General features: G+C 44.7%; 1 protein-coding gene across 2 annotated transcripts in view; it reads right to left on the bottom strand.

Annotated features, from left to right (window-relative positions):
• Positions 1 to 14,923, bottom strand: part of GAD2 (glutamate decarboxylase 2) — a 69,486-nt gene that overhangs the window by 51,352 nt on the left and 3,211 nt on the right. For both annotated transcript variants that reach the window (XM_027122106.1, XM_027122107.1), the window contains exons 5-7: positions 10,776 to 10,866; positions 10,127 to 10,239; positions 6,144 to 6,259 (exon numbers count right to left, since the gene is read on the bottom strand). In XM_027122106.1, the coding sequence (XP_026977907.1) occupies positions 6,144 to 6,259; positions 10,127 to 10,239; positions 10,776 to 10,866 (320 nt within the window). The remainder of the gene's footprint in view (positions 1 to 6,143; positions 6,260 to 10,126; positions 10,240 to 10,775; positions 10,867 to 14,923) is intronic.

Below are 14,923 nucleotides of genomic sequence, written 5' to 3'. Positions count from 1 at the left end.
GATGGAATCGCTTTGCTGTAGAGCAGAAATTAACACAACATTGTAAATCAACTATACTTCAATTTAAAAAATATTTTTTAAAAAGCAAGAGGTCATTTGAGATAAAATGACCTGGCTCTAGTTAGTCAAGTTATTCTCTTGTTCTGAACCACTGTTTGCTCAGCTGCAAGGATGAATCCCTCTCCTGTTGGTGTGAGAAGTGTAGCTACTGCATGGGAAGGACCTACAGGTCGCCCAGCATCAACAGATGCTCACAGAGTTGTGACCCTTCCAATCCTCCAGCCTCACACCTAATGTGATGCCATCCTCAGGTCTCTCTGGGTACCTTGAGCAGAATTTTGTTAATGAATTAAACAAAATTAAATTACATGTTAATTCACTTTATGTCTTAAAATAAACATACGCCATATTGGAGCATGTAAAAAAATCTCAAAATCATACAGGTAACAATAGAGAATCCAAACCCTCCCACAGCTGTGACTCCTTGGGCATTGCTTCGTATTTTGAGAGAGGGGCCATTATCCATCTTAAGAAAATAACTGGCCCCAAATACGCCTTCATCCTGCCTCCTGGAGACGTTCAGCTCTCTACCCATCGGGACACCAGTGGGTGGCTGGTTACAAGGGCAGTGTTAGCTGCCATTTGCGGAGTGTTTACTAAAGGCCAGGTACTGTATTATCTCACTTCATCCTCCCAACAACTACATGAGCTGGGTATTATAATCCCTGTTGGACAGATGAGGAAGAAATGAAGTAGGTAATCCAAAGTCACGTCCTGGAAAGTGGCAGAGCAGGGCCTATCATCATTTCTAGTCCATTCCATAGCTTATGGGCTCCGTCCACTAACCTGAAGAAAAATAGGTCTAGCCAGTGACTCCCGACCTGGCACTTGGAGCAAGGGAGAGTCACCCACCCCATGAGGAATGTGACCTCAGGGGCACTTGGAGGGGTGACTGTCCTTTTCTTATTTGTCTCTTCTCCGACAGTACAATGCCTGCTCTTTGAGAATGTCTCCTCATTCCTTTGTCTCCTATTGCAGTGAAAATACCCCCAGGAGAGGCAACGCTTAGCTTTTACAATCATATACATGGCTCTCAGGTTCTTTCCTAAGAGTAGGTTTTGATGGGATTGGGTAGAAGAGAAGATGACACAGGGGTGATGAGGACCCTACAAGGAAAAGGAGGGGGGAACGCAGAGGTGGAGGACGGGGTGCCGGGGGTGAAGTGGACCCGGTTCACTAGTTCACTTACTGAAAGTTCAGTCAGTGTTTCTGTCTAATGAGAAGCATGACACGGGAGATTTTTCCAAGCTGCCTGGGTCACCATTTGCTTTTTGCTTTTGTTTTTAACAGAAAGGACATCTATTTTTTGGAAATTGAAACCCTCTCAAAAAGTGTGGTTATATGAAAACATCTTTCTAAGGCAAATGATGAGAATCACCTCCCCATGGAAGTGGGCTGAGGTCACGAGGGGCCTCAGCAGAACACTGGTGACGGGTTCCAGGAGCCGTGGACCCGAGCTGAGCCCGGCGTGTTAAGAGTGGAATGAGTTAGTTATGGTGATTTGCCTGAAAGATCCCAGTGTCTGCTGTGATTATAAGGAACATTTTTCCTAGATGCGATTATGCTGTTTCACTGAAGTTATTTCTGGAAGAGCTTGTGTCACATGAGGAAATAAGAGGAATTTGGAATTAAGCTCACCGTTGGGGCTTTCAGAAGATTTAGAGAGAGAGAGAGAGAGAGATGTGAATTACTGAGCTGGGATCTTAGCTTTCCTCTAAACCTCCTTTCAAGACAGGACCTAAAAGTCATCAGATTAATTTTTGCCAAGCTCTTCTATCGCTGAGTTTGATGAGATTCCAGCAAAGGATGAGTACGGTACCATATAATCTTTAAGATCCCTTCCAATTTTGTCATTCTACATTTTGGAGGAAAATCATCTTGGAGCTCCTAACTCATAAACGCTATCTCTTGTTTCAACTCAGTGATTTATGTTCTTCTGTTCTTCATCGCAATACTATTTGTTTGATTTAGTCCTATGCAAATTTCAAGAAAACTGTTCGATTCGAAAAAACAAACCCAGCTTGCCCTGCTTATCAGCTAGGGAAAGTTCTAGTGTGTTTTGGTGGCCGGAAAAGTGATGGGTAGCTTTGTGCGATGTGGCAGAGACAGAGTGAAGTGTCAGCTAGAAAACATAAGATGACCCTTTGCTTTCTGAACATGTGAAGCTTCTGGCTGGGTGCTGGAGGATGACAGTTTCTCAACCCCATTTTCATCTCTATGGCGCTAACCACATCCAGTTATAAACTCTGTGCTCAGAATAGGAGAAAGGACAGTAACTGGACCTGGTTCAATAGATGAGGAAACTGTATTAGCATTAGAATAACCAACATGAAGAAAACAGGATTTGAGAAAAGATGCTTCAAGTGAATGGAGAACAGCCAGCTAGAGCGGCGATCAGGTCCGCCAGCCTAGGAGCTGAAAGAGCAGTGTTGGGATTGTTGGAAAACTGAGGCTCTAGAGCTGATGCTGCCATTGACTGGACACGAAACCTTGGGCAAGACATCTTCCACCTCTGGGGCTTGGCTTCTTCATCCATAAAACAAGGTGTTGTTGTTGTTTTCAAGTTACCTAATATTTATGTAGAGCTCCCTATGTCCCAGGCACTGAGGGAAGTGTTTTGTTTTGTTTTTTTTTCAGTACATGGGCCTCTCACTGTTGTGGCCTCTCCCGTTGCGGAGCACAGGCTCCAGACGCACAGGCTCAGCGGCCACGGCTCACGGGCCCAGCTGCTCCGCGGCATGTGGGATCTTCCTGGACCGGGGCACGAACCTGCGTCCCCTGCATCGGCAGGCGGACTCTCAACCACTGCGACACCAGGGAAGCCCAGAGGGAAGTGTTTTTTAAGGCTCTCATTTGATTCTCCAAAAGTCTTGGGCCTTGGAAACTCTCCAAGAGCATAAAGAGAGACCGTAACTGAAGCAGCTCCTGCCTTGGCCATTGGCCTCCCCTTTCCCCACAGGATCCACACAGCAGCCCCCCCATCACCCTTCTCCCTGCAGGTCAAGGGATTCAGGAAGGAAACCTCCACGCAGAGATGGAAACAGGCCTGGAGAAAAGGCATTTGAGAACGGACTTGGCAATTTTCTTTCTTTAGCCTGGGAAGATCTATTTCTGGGGCTGGTGGGAACAGTGACTGTGAAATCCGAAAAGACTAAGGAAAGATCTGGCCTGGCCTGAAGGTAGAAGGAGCTGTACTAAAGGATGAATAGGGTTGAATGGCCCTGAGGTCTGGAGCCCAGCAGCAACTAGACACGGGGCTTGTGCTGCCTCCTAACTTGGAGCTTCAAGGCAGGACTCACTTTTAAGGACTCATCTGTCCAGAATGGTTTGGATCAAGTGCTCCAGGAGACATGGGAGTTCTTTAAATCAAGCTCTAAAAGCCCTTCCCAGCCCAACCTATGGGTATCAAGGAGGATTTGTGTGTGTGTGTGGCAGGGGCATGGAGAAGAAACAGTTGAGCATCACCTTCACGTAAAGAAAAAAGCTCTTGGTGGAAATCTGACTCGGGAAGGTATAAAATGTTAAAGCAATTGATGATCTGTGGTTTATAAAACTCTGTCGCTGTACCTTTTAATCTGGTTTCTGCACTGGTAGCTGGGGCAGGGCCCTCACTGGTCTGGGAGTCAGGAAATCTGCTTAATCCTGGCTCTACCTACCTAGCTAACTGCAGCCTCTTCATTTAAAAAAAAATGCTGAGAACAATCTCTGTTCTGCCGGGCCCACAGGGTTGAATCAGATGAACTTTTGTCTATTAGAAGTTGGAAATGGTCCACAGCAATCAGATATAAGGTTTTGTACATTGGAAGGAGAGCTCATCTGTCAAAATAATCTTTGAGTCAGAAACGACTGGTACTTTAGGTTCATCATTTTCAAATGTTCTTCCGTAATTATGGGCACAGATAGAAATACCAGAAGGAGGCGGGAGGATCGAATGGTTGCTGTAGTCATTTCTTTCTGAATCACCTTTCTTTTCTTGGAAAATGGAGAAAGAGATCGAAGTTGACAATATCAAGGAACAAAGGCATAGCAAAATTATCCTCAGATCACATGACCTGGACTTTCTGAGCAACGCTGAGTGAACTTACATCCAACTTGAGCCCAAGAAACTCGTGCAGAAATCAGAGAGCACAAGGAACTTGCTGGTAGGTCAACCTCATTTCAGGATGTGGAAACAGCACGGAAACCAAAGGAAGAAGATGCCAATATAAGATCACCTGGGCTTTTTAGTCTGAGAATACAGTACATGTAACTATTTAGGGATCCAAATCCACTTTAGGGAAATCCTAATTGGAAGGCAAATTACCTTATACTTTTCTACCCATGGAGAAGCTGAGAAATGAGAGTTATCTCATGGTGGGGACCTAGGCTTGGTAGCATGAATGATGTGCCCCCCAAAGATGTTCACATCCTAATCCCTTAAACCTGTGACTCTGTCACCTTACATGGCAAAGGGGACTTTGAAGATGTGATGAAGGACCTTGAGATGAAAGATTATCCTGTGTTACCAGGGTGTAATCACAAGAGAAAGAGGGAGACAGGAGAATCGGGGCCAGGGAAGGAGATGAAAGCAGAGGTCAGAGACGGGGGCGAGGGGACTGGAAGACCTGCTGCTGCTGGTTTTGAAGATGGAAGAAGTGGCCCTGACCCAAGGCAGGCAAGCAGCCTCTAGAAACCGGAAAGGCAAGGAAATGGATGCTCTCCTATGGTATCCAGAAGGAACACAGCCCTGCCTGACCCACTGCAGATTTCTGACCTCCGGAACGGCAGGATAATGAATTCATGTTGTTTTAAGCCGTGAAGTTTGTAGTAATTTGTTCCAGCAGCAATAGGAAAGTAAAACACATCAGAGGCTGCTGAATTTGATGCCTATAAATCGAGGAAGGGCATTAAATTAAAATGCTGTGACGTGACTGAAAGCAAGATGCTAAAGACGCGAAGGAGAAATCATTTGTTTCCTTTAATTCCACGGCTGGTGGAGTGGTTGTGAATTGTATTCACTGGCTTCCCATCGGTACTTGCCTTTTGTTTCCTTGTTATGAACACACACACACACCCCACTTAAAATAGGAAAAAGAAAAGTTCTGTGGTAGATCTGAGTCCTTCCCCATCTCCCAGCTCCCCGGCCCTCAGAGGCTTTTCGATCTCTGAGGCAATTGTTTCCTAGACTCTAGGCTACCTTGAAGCAGATGTCGTGAAGGAACAATCTTAGGAATTACGCAGCAGGTGATGCTTACGAACACCTGTCAAGAACAGACTCTGGTTCCCCGCAGGTCACATGTGGCAGGACAGTTTGGCACCGAGACCTTGCTCAAACAGCTGCTCTGTGGCTTTGAACTTGCGTGCTGCATTGCCCTGGCACATGCGAGAAAGATGGTGGCTTGGCAGGCTAAAGCTGTGTGGCTTCCTTTATGTGCACAGGATGGGCCATTTTTCCAGTGCCTCAGTGGTAGTAGGAACGACGGCATTAACTCTTTAAAGGCCATGGAAGGAATGCGAAGCACCATTCCCGGGAGCACCAAACTCTCAGCGTCCTGCCCGGACAGCAGCCTGGCAGTAGACAGGAGCCTCTGCTTGGCTGACACAGATCCGGCCCAGAGAGGAGATACGACAGTCACTAGACCATTTCTCTACAGTGATGAAACCTCTGGTTAAGTCAGCCGCAAAAGCGTCTCAAGGAACCAAGAGGGTACAATACCTGATCGGAACTTTATAACAGAAAGACTGTTTCAACAGGATGCTTGGGAGTTTTGAGTTACATAGGCACAGCATTGATGATGCAATGAGTTCACGGTTACTCTACCCTTCTCCTCCTCCCATTGCCCCAGAATGTGACATTATTACAGAGAAGTAAGTAAAGGAATGAGGGGTAAAAGCATTCTGCTTTCCCTTTGAGCATTTTCTGGAATTTCAAAAACAAAGCAGCTCACCCCATTCTACCACCCAGCCGATCTCTCCCCTCATTCTGTCCCAAGAAGTATCTTCTGGAAAGAGAAACCATGGGGTAAAGTATTTCCAAATACCATCCCTTTAACCGGGGCTTTAAGGAATATAACCTTAAACTTGGAAAGAACGTTGACACCTACATGCTCAGACGTGAAGGCAATGAGCCTGGGGACCGCAGCCATCCCTTTCTCCTTGACCTCAGGGAACATCTTAAAGCGCGCGATCAGCATAGCGTACATGTTGGATATAGCGCCACCTAAAGGGCAGAGCAAAAAGTTACCTCTTCTAGTCACTGTCAACGTCATCATTTCACATGCAAGCAACATTCCTTATTTCCATTGACCTAGAGTCCTCCTTGGACACAGGAGAATACCTTCTTACTGGCTGTCCTTTGAGTTGAATCCACAGACTCAAAGGCACTAGCTAAGAGGGTCCAGAGAAGGAGCATTTAGCCCAACTCTAGGATGGATGCCAGCCTTCCACACCCAACTCTCACTGGGGGACTGCAGTTGACTCTGCTCTTACTAGGAGCCCTTTGAAGAGGCTTTTAAGAACTTAAAAAGTGTTGCCTTCCTTCTTGGCTTGACAGTGTGGTCATTCTGCATTAGGTCTGTGATAAACTTATATCATTGGAGAGGACATTTGGAGAGGACATTTCTTTTCATTTCAGCTCATGCAATGCCTTGCACTTGGACTGAGAAATCAGTTGCTATTAATGAGGTGGACTGTTAACAGTCCTTATAGGATGAGGATAAACACCCAAGCCCATCTCATCATATTCATCCGTTAATTCCCCCCAAATGGTTCTTCCCTCTCAATGCCATCATTGAAATATAATTTTAATGCTTACAATTTCATCATTATAGGAAAATACACAACAAAGGGAATTTGAAGTCCATACTGAATTACTCTTCATGTGTCATCCTAAGGTTGGCAAGGATTTCATACCATAAGATCTGTATCTTATAAGCAGAGTTTCATTTGACAAGCAAAGGAAAGTGAGCTTCTCCCCAGGATTGTTGGAAAGTTTAGGATTTTTGCTAACCAGGTAAAAGACAGATCGTTGCGAATGCACATGGATATGCTGATGTGGGAGCTGTGAGACCACGAGGCAGAGTGAAGCCACAGCGAGCCCCCCCAACCCACAGGGGGAGGTGCCCGGGCTCTGCCATCACGTGAGTTCTCTGAGCTCCTTTCCCTTCTGGTGGCTGTGGAGGAGGGTTCTCTGTACCAAGCTGGATGGCCCACACAGGGCCATGACTCTGCCTTGTCTCTGCCCTGGGCTCTGATGCAAGCAGGCAACCTGGCAGAACAGCAGTAGTCACCCAGAGCCTGGCTTTGTCATCAGTCAGAATGAGGGCAGTCCCTACCTCTTCCGGACCCCAGAGACACAGAACAACTAGAATCCAGGTCAAGCCTGCTCTGAGCAGGCCTGACCGTGCAGGATGCTGGTGGGCAAAGGATCAGCTTTTAAAGGAAGTTTCACTCTAGCTCATGGTTTCTCCATCCTGGCACTCAGGGGTATTTCAGGCTGGATAATTCCCTATGGTGGGGCTTCCCTGGGCATCCCTGGCCTCTACCCACCAGATGCCAGTAGGACTACATGCCCCCCGTCCCCAAATGAGTTGTGACAATCAAAAATTTCTCCAGAGACACTGCCAAATATCCCCTGGGGACAAAATAGCTCCCAGTTGAGAACCACTGCCCTAGTTCTTTTCACAGAAGCTGGGGAGAAAGGAGAGAGGAAGAAAAAGGGGAAGATGGACACAGAGAGAGTGCACTTCCCAGGACAACTGTCCAGGGAGTCCCACTCTGCTTCCCACTCTTTGTCTCATGGCTCTGTCATTCTCCATCTAAAGGTTCAGCCGTCCGGAGAGGGATGAAGAGGCTCCTGGGTCTCTGGACAGAGCAGACTGCACTGTGTCACACAGGCAGGAGGACAGATGCATGAGCCCTACGTGCTCTTCTTTCCCAGGAATCTCCCAGAGAAAGGGTGCAAAAGCAAGACCCGAAACATTCTGAAAATCCTGTTAGGTACGAAAAGGTTTGTGCACGATTTCCCTGAGCGGTGACGTTCTCTAGTTCCCTGTGGGTCCCGGCCGAGGGTTACATCCCGTAAACAGATTTCTTCTAGAAGTCTCAAAGGACTTTCCATGAAGCATGTCGCCTCTGGCTGTTACAGATGGAGGTGTAAGGACACTGGGCTGCGCTATATATTCAAGCACAGACCTAACTCTTCACGTCTAGTCCCAGGCAATGGGACTCTCAGGTCTCAGGCACATAGATGTGGGATTTCCCTTATGTCTACCCCTTAAATCATAAGACCCTTTCCCCAGGAATAAGGCTGGATGCTACCCAGAAAGGCATCCATTAACAAGTAAGGATGCTGTGATCCGTCTCTCCTCTGTAACGCCTTGTAGAAAGCAGGGCAGAAACAGGTTGCTGATGACCTTTTCTTTTGTCCCCTTCTGATTCTGCAAGGTCTGCATTACACTGTAGCCTGGCATCTACGGCTTCCACCTCGGGGTCAGAGCATGTGGGTCTCCAGGATCTAAGGAAGGGGCCTCAGGATCAAGTTCTAGTCTCTTCTACCTGATCATTCCCCACCATTGATGAGGGTGGCAGCCCTTAGTCCATGTCTGGCTTAGCAGAGCTGCCAAAGAGGAGTCTTTCTCTGGCTGTGTATTTTCTGGGGCAGGTGGGTCCCAAGACCAGCCAGGTAAGATAGGCCTGGCCCAACCCCCCTTAGCCACCTTTTCCGGGGCCACCGGAGCAGCCGTTCTCTTCCCACTCTTGCGAACCATTAAAAGAGAGCCCAAGGTGCTTGCTCCTGGTTGCCTCAGGACAGCTCAGTCACACAACCGATCTTACAAGAGAGGGAAGAATAAAGGTAGAAACAACGTTGATCTCTGTACCCTACCTAGTTCCTCACGAAAAAACACCTTAAGAGCATCAGTTCCAGTTAATGATGACAAACTTCCCTCGATTGGGGATGGTTTTCCAAAGGAACACTAAATACTCAGTTCCCTACAAAATAAAGCTAGCTTCAAATTCATCACGCCGGTGTTCAATGGCTTTAAATTAAAAAAGGCAAGTTTTCCCTTCATTTAACTAACACATCTTCCTTCAGCACCTGAACACATGGCCACGGCTTTAAAACCAGAAAATAAAACAGCCGATCTGAGCTCGCAGATAAAGCTGCTTCATTTAAGACTTGGCCCTGAGGCCACTGTTACTCATCGTCATTTCTTCCTTCTGCCTTCCCTTCACTTTCTCTCTCCCTCATCACCCCCTTGTCTTTGTAGATCTGCTGAAGAGGGATCCCGACTTGGCCTTTGCTCTGCCTGACACGATGGCTGGTGCGCTCTGGCCTCCCCAGTAGGGTGAGCCCTGGGGCAGTAACACCCATTCTGAAGAGCCCTCTCTTGCCACTGAGGAGGGGACAGTCTGCACGCCAGCTTTCCTTTCCACGGGTCAGTGACTCTCTCTCTTCCCACTGCCTTCCTAACTTTCATTTCATCTCTGCATCAAACCAAGGTCACACACACAGACCCAGGAACCAAAAGCAGGACTTTCTGTCTCAGGTTGATTTTCTTGGCTGGAACAGGTGTAAATAACGGAGCTGAGAATGCAATGGCTGGTGATAAAAGGCAGGATGGGAAAGACTGGGAGATTGAATGACATCATAAAGAAGCAAAAGAATGAGAAACCTCTTGAAGAAATCGTCACCCTCTCTCTTAGCTCTAAGAAACTCCTCCTTTCGCTGATGCTTGGGAGAGTGAATTCTCCTTATTCTATAATTCCCTTATTAGGAGTCTTTCCTCCTTTGTTCCGCCTGATCCGTATCCTATGTGTAGGATCACAGTAGAAGTACTGGGTTAATACCATTGCTGATTATGCTTTTTTCGAACACAAATAGTTAATATTCAAGCATGGTGTAGTTGGCTTGGAGGTGTGGTCAACGGTCACGTGCACTTAATTACATTCATTCTTTTGATCAGTATATAGCCTATTTAACCTAATGCAGAAACACAGACTAGATATTTAATCATTTCTAGGTTCATAATAAGGCATGACATATCAGAAGAAAAAAAACACAAAGAAAAGTTAAAATATCATATACCAGGAGAAAATATCCCATCGCCAGAGCCCCCAGGCCAGCCAATGATTTCTCTCATTTTCTTTAGCGTGACATATTCCAAAAGCACAAATACTGGAGCAATTTCATAGGTGAACCTGAAACGCAGTAATGGCCACATTTTATGTCCGTAACTCAAAGGAATAATTCATCATTACAGTATCTACAGAACAATTTCAATCTACAGAACAATTTACCATTACAGCACTGGGCAGAGAGAAAAATGTTTTGCTCAGTTTTCTATATTCCTAAAGTCAAGAGCTTCAATCATTGGCTTAATGAGCAAGGGTCATTTATCACAGTGAATAAATATATTGCAGAGTAACATTATAACACTATCTAAAAGACAACGTCCGGTCCCATTGCTCTCTCATATTATACATAATTATAAATCCAACATGCCCCAAAATGTCCCTTTGGTGTTTAGAACATGGTGTATAACTTTGATTGCATGAAAGACATATCAGGACTATCTTTTAAGCTAAGGTAAACATCTATACTCCTCTGAAGTTCGTCTCACTATTTTAGGGGCTACTTAATAAAAAGAGATTTTTCACATGAGAGGTAGAATAAAGATTATGGAATCTCATTAATAATTATCCTGGATTACACAAAACCACGTTTAGCTACTTACATGTTAGTGTTTGCTGTTGATGTCAGCCAGTCTGCTGCTAATCCAACCATATCCAGTCCTGTAGAAAGTTGATTGAAATATCTGGGATGCCCTGAATTAGACAGAACACCAGAATCAGGATGAATCCGATGAAAATAAATGCTTCCGAAACACATGATTTCTCTGCTAAAGAACCTTGAAAGATCCTTCAGTAATAGGAAATGCATACTCAGAAACCCATCTCTCTCTCTCACTCACACACACACACACACACATCCCAAAGGAGCATTTCCTTTAACAAGAGAAACTGTTTTGGGTTTTGATATTTCTTAAAACATACTCTAAAAATCTTCCTTTAAACATACCCTATAAAAAAAAATAATCGTGATTTGCAATGTGGACACTAGTTTATTTTCTAGCATTCTTTCAATATATTTGCAAACTCAAATGCCGGTGCAATCCAAAGCTATTCAAAGACAGGCGACTTCTTGTTTACACTTGTGCTGTTAAAAACTCCTTTTCCGTTGAAGTTGTCCTGGGAATCAGTCATGTACCATGACATCCGCCAGGCATGCTAACATCCACGGTAATATCAGTGACAAATTGCTGATGATCAGAAAAGACAAGGCAAAAATGAGAAAATAGGACACTCTATTGAGTGGTTTGCCCTGGACTCAAAAGGTGATGACTGTCTAAAGATGATATGAACAGACCTAATTGTCGATTCTTTTCTGTCTGAATATTCGATCACAAACAACAGAGCTCCTTCGTAGTTGCAATTCAAAATAAAGCTAAATACAGTCAACATCACTGTCTTGTCAACAAGATACATGAAGGTATAGTCAATGGACTGATCAGTCTATTAGCCAGGCTTATCTAATTAACTCCTGGATTCCTCTAAAACTCTCTAAAGGGGTTGACACGCAAACACTCCTGAGGCTATTACTTAAAATGTGATTGTAAAGATCTCATTAGAATTCCACTTCCTTGTCTTGCCCCACAGAAGCCTATCTATAAATCTGTGATTTGTTTAGCAGCAAAAATTTTGGAAGATTAACGATTATGGAAATAGTCTCTGATGAAAAGGCATCTGCCACTTACTGGACGCCTGTCTGAAGCCTGGGGATGTGAGGGTCTCCCATGCCAGCATGGACAAAACAAGATAAAGGAAGGCAATGGGGAAAGTAGAGACAAAAGTGAACACAAAGCTGATCTCGGGACCAGGACCAGACCGTTTCTCTTATCAGCCGCAGGCATGTGGCCAGACCATGAGACCCCGAGAAGAGATAGGAGCTGGGAAAGAGCACATCTTAAAGAGATTGGGGTTTGGGCAGCTCTCGCTCGTTCTCCGGCATTGTCTTACCTCCCTTTGGCCCTGCATGGTGCCCTTCAAGCTTTTTGCTCTGATGCTAACCCCGTCAGTCTGCGCATCCACAGAAAGGGAAACAGGCTCGCTGCTACTCCTCTCCGCCTCATTGCTCCCCATTTCATTAGCGCTCACAGCTGAAATCATAGCCCTCTTCTCCCTCCTGAGGCCCCTTCATCCCTCTTTCCCTAAGCCATTTCTTTGAAGCGAGGAAATTAATAAGGATTAGCAAATCTATCCATTAATCAACTCTCCCAACTCACATGCATTTTCTGGACAAATCTGGTATCTGTGATCACACACTAACTCTATGGAAACGTTGGCATGAAAACCTCTGCATAAAATTGAGAGGGATCCCAAGATATGTGTTGTGCCCCAGGTAATCAGAAGGTCAAGTCACCCGATGACTTCGGGAAACTGTGGAAAGAACTCTGATGCTTCATTTGCTTGGCTTCCTTCTTCCATAAATTTTTGACCTTGGTCTATTTCACCTAAATCTCTCCTGCCTCAAAATCTGCATTCACTGATAACGACGTGGAAACACGCAGGGAGATGCTTTGACAGATCACAACCATGTGTCCTCTTGATTTCCGCAGAAATATTATATTTGCTCGCTTCCCATGAACGTATAGGCTGCCGCCGAATCCAGGCAGGGTTCCCTGAGACCTGCCTGCCTGCTGTCCTAGCCGCTACTGCTGCTGCCCACCCCCGGCCGGCCCCATGTTGTGAGCCAGCGCCCGGCCAAGGAGTCGGGTGGCCACACGCTGCCGCCAGAGACAGCGAGTTTGAAACCAGAGATTAGAGCTGCTCCCGCCTCTGGACCACTCCCCACAGATCAGCAAATGAGCCAGGAAGGACGCGCAGACTCTGTGAACAGCCAGCCGCAGGCAGCTGTGACCCTGGTGTCCGTTGGGAAGGGGCCCCAAGTCGGTCCAGGCTGCTCTCTCTGGACCCGCGACACACACCCAAGGATGGCCTGGTTTACTGATGCTTCAATGCCTTTGTCTCATGGCTGAGTTCAGAGATTCAAGACAAGATTAAGCCCTCCACCACCCCACCCCACCACTAGCAAACCCAACGACCCTAGCAAACGCTAATTATTCCAGAATTTTATCATTCTCTGCACTTCTCAGTTTTCTTTTGCAACATTCCTTACAGAGGTAATTTTAACAATGCATGAAGACTTCCCCCCTGCCCCTCACTTCTCTCTAAGCCTGGAGTCCAAGTGGAAATTAGGTTAAAGACTCTCAGTAGAAAGCAGATGATAACATGCATTTTATAAAAGAATCTTCTGAGGGGCATTAGCACACCTAATGGTAGCAGTGATGGTAACTGCTTCACAGACCCTAAATAGTACTAGTTGTCAAATACAAGTTACAGCATGAAACCTATAAACTTGCCAGTCAAAAAGGAAGATGACAGCTGTTAATTACTTGAAATGCTATTGGGGGTGGGGGGAAGGACTGGAAGACTACATATGTTATGAATAATATTGACACTGAATTAATATTGATATGCCTTGGTCAGAAATCCAGCTCAATCATGCTTTTTCTGACCTTTAAATAAAATGCATTAGAGCTACACTGACCAACAGTTTCACAAGCATTACGGCAAAATCTAAGCGTTGAGTTGGCCCATCTTTTCCCGACACTAAATGGAACATTGACAGACAGAGCTATTACTATCATTGACCTACAACTTCCATTATCTTAACTCTTTAAATTGCATTTCAGACACCACCAGCTTTTAAGGATGAAGACGTGAAACATTTTTATAGATTCTTTTTGGCTTGGTAACAATCAAAATAATAGGTAGCAATTTACTGTTAATGTATTTAAATATTAGGCTGGGGAATAGATCAAATACAAATGAACTAAAAGCATTGCTCAGGTCTGCACCTACAGGTACACGAAAATCTGGAAGAAAAACCATCTTTAGTACCTAGTACACACATCATGTGGACTCTCTGTGAATATAATTGAGAATGAAATCTAAGAAGTCTTCAAAATTCATATTCCATAGATTGAGTCTGATAGAAATCTCCGAGTTAAATTCTTTTCCCTATGTATCTAATTCTAAGCCTATACTTTCACAAAAGTGGATAATAATAGTACGGGAAATCAATTTCCTAAGGCTTCTATGCATATCTTTCCTCTCTGTTGGTAAAAAGAATGTGCAAAAACAAAACAAAACAAAACAAAGGGCTAAAAGTCACACGGCAAACATTCTTAAAACCTGTTGTTGATTAGAAGGATACTGATAATTCATGTAATTCAAAACTTGCAAAGAAAAAGATTAAGTTTCGAGGGAAATTAATATTTTGTGATATTTTACATATTTATTTGTTAGCAAATCTTTTTTAAGGCTAAAAATCAATTTAGATCCACAAGATCTCCCCTCCCCCCAAATTCATTCACATTTACTTTTATTGCTTTAATGAAGTGTAGTGCCACCATGTATCAGGATGATTAGAGGCAAAGTAGAAAACGAAGGGGTAATCAAAACCTGGGGAGATGAACAGCTGACTTTGTGTAGATAAAATAAAAGCTTAGAGGGCACCCACATAAATGTTACACCTGGGGCTATAAAATGGATAGAGTGTGAAGAATACTATAAAAAAGCAATAAATACAAGATAGACTAAAAATGTTTGCCCTTAAGGATATCTGATTCTCCTCTATCCCTTTTTTCTTTGTCATATACACAGAATGGTTAGGAAGCATGAACATCCTTGTAGAACATGGCTGAATTGTTAAGCTAGTTTGTATTCTGTTTTCTTTTGTGTACATTTATTTAAAAACAGA

This window comes from Aethalodelphis obliquidens, unplaced genomic scaffold (assembly GCF_003676395.1).
Source record: "Aethalodelphis obliquidens isolate GAN/ISIS:26980383/991018 unplaced genomic scaffold, ASM367639v1 scaffold23, whole genome shotgun sequence".
NCBI classification, from domain to species: domain Eukaryota; kingdom Metazoa; phylum Chordata; class Mammalia; order Artiodactyla; family Delphinidae; genus Aethalodelphis; species Aethalodelphis obliquidens.
Note: the sequence above shows the minus strand (reverse complement) of the source record. Positions and strands in the feature narration are given on the sequence as shown.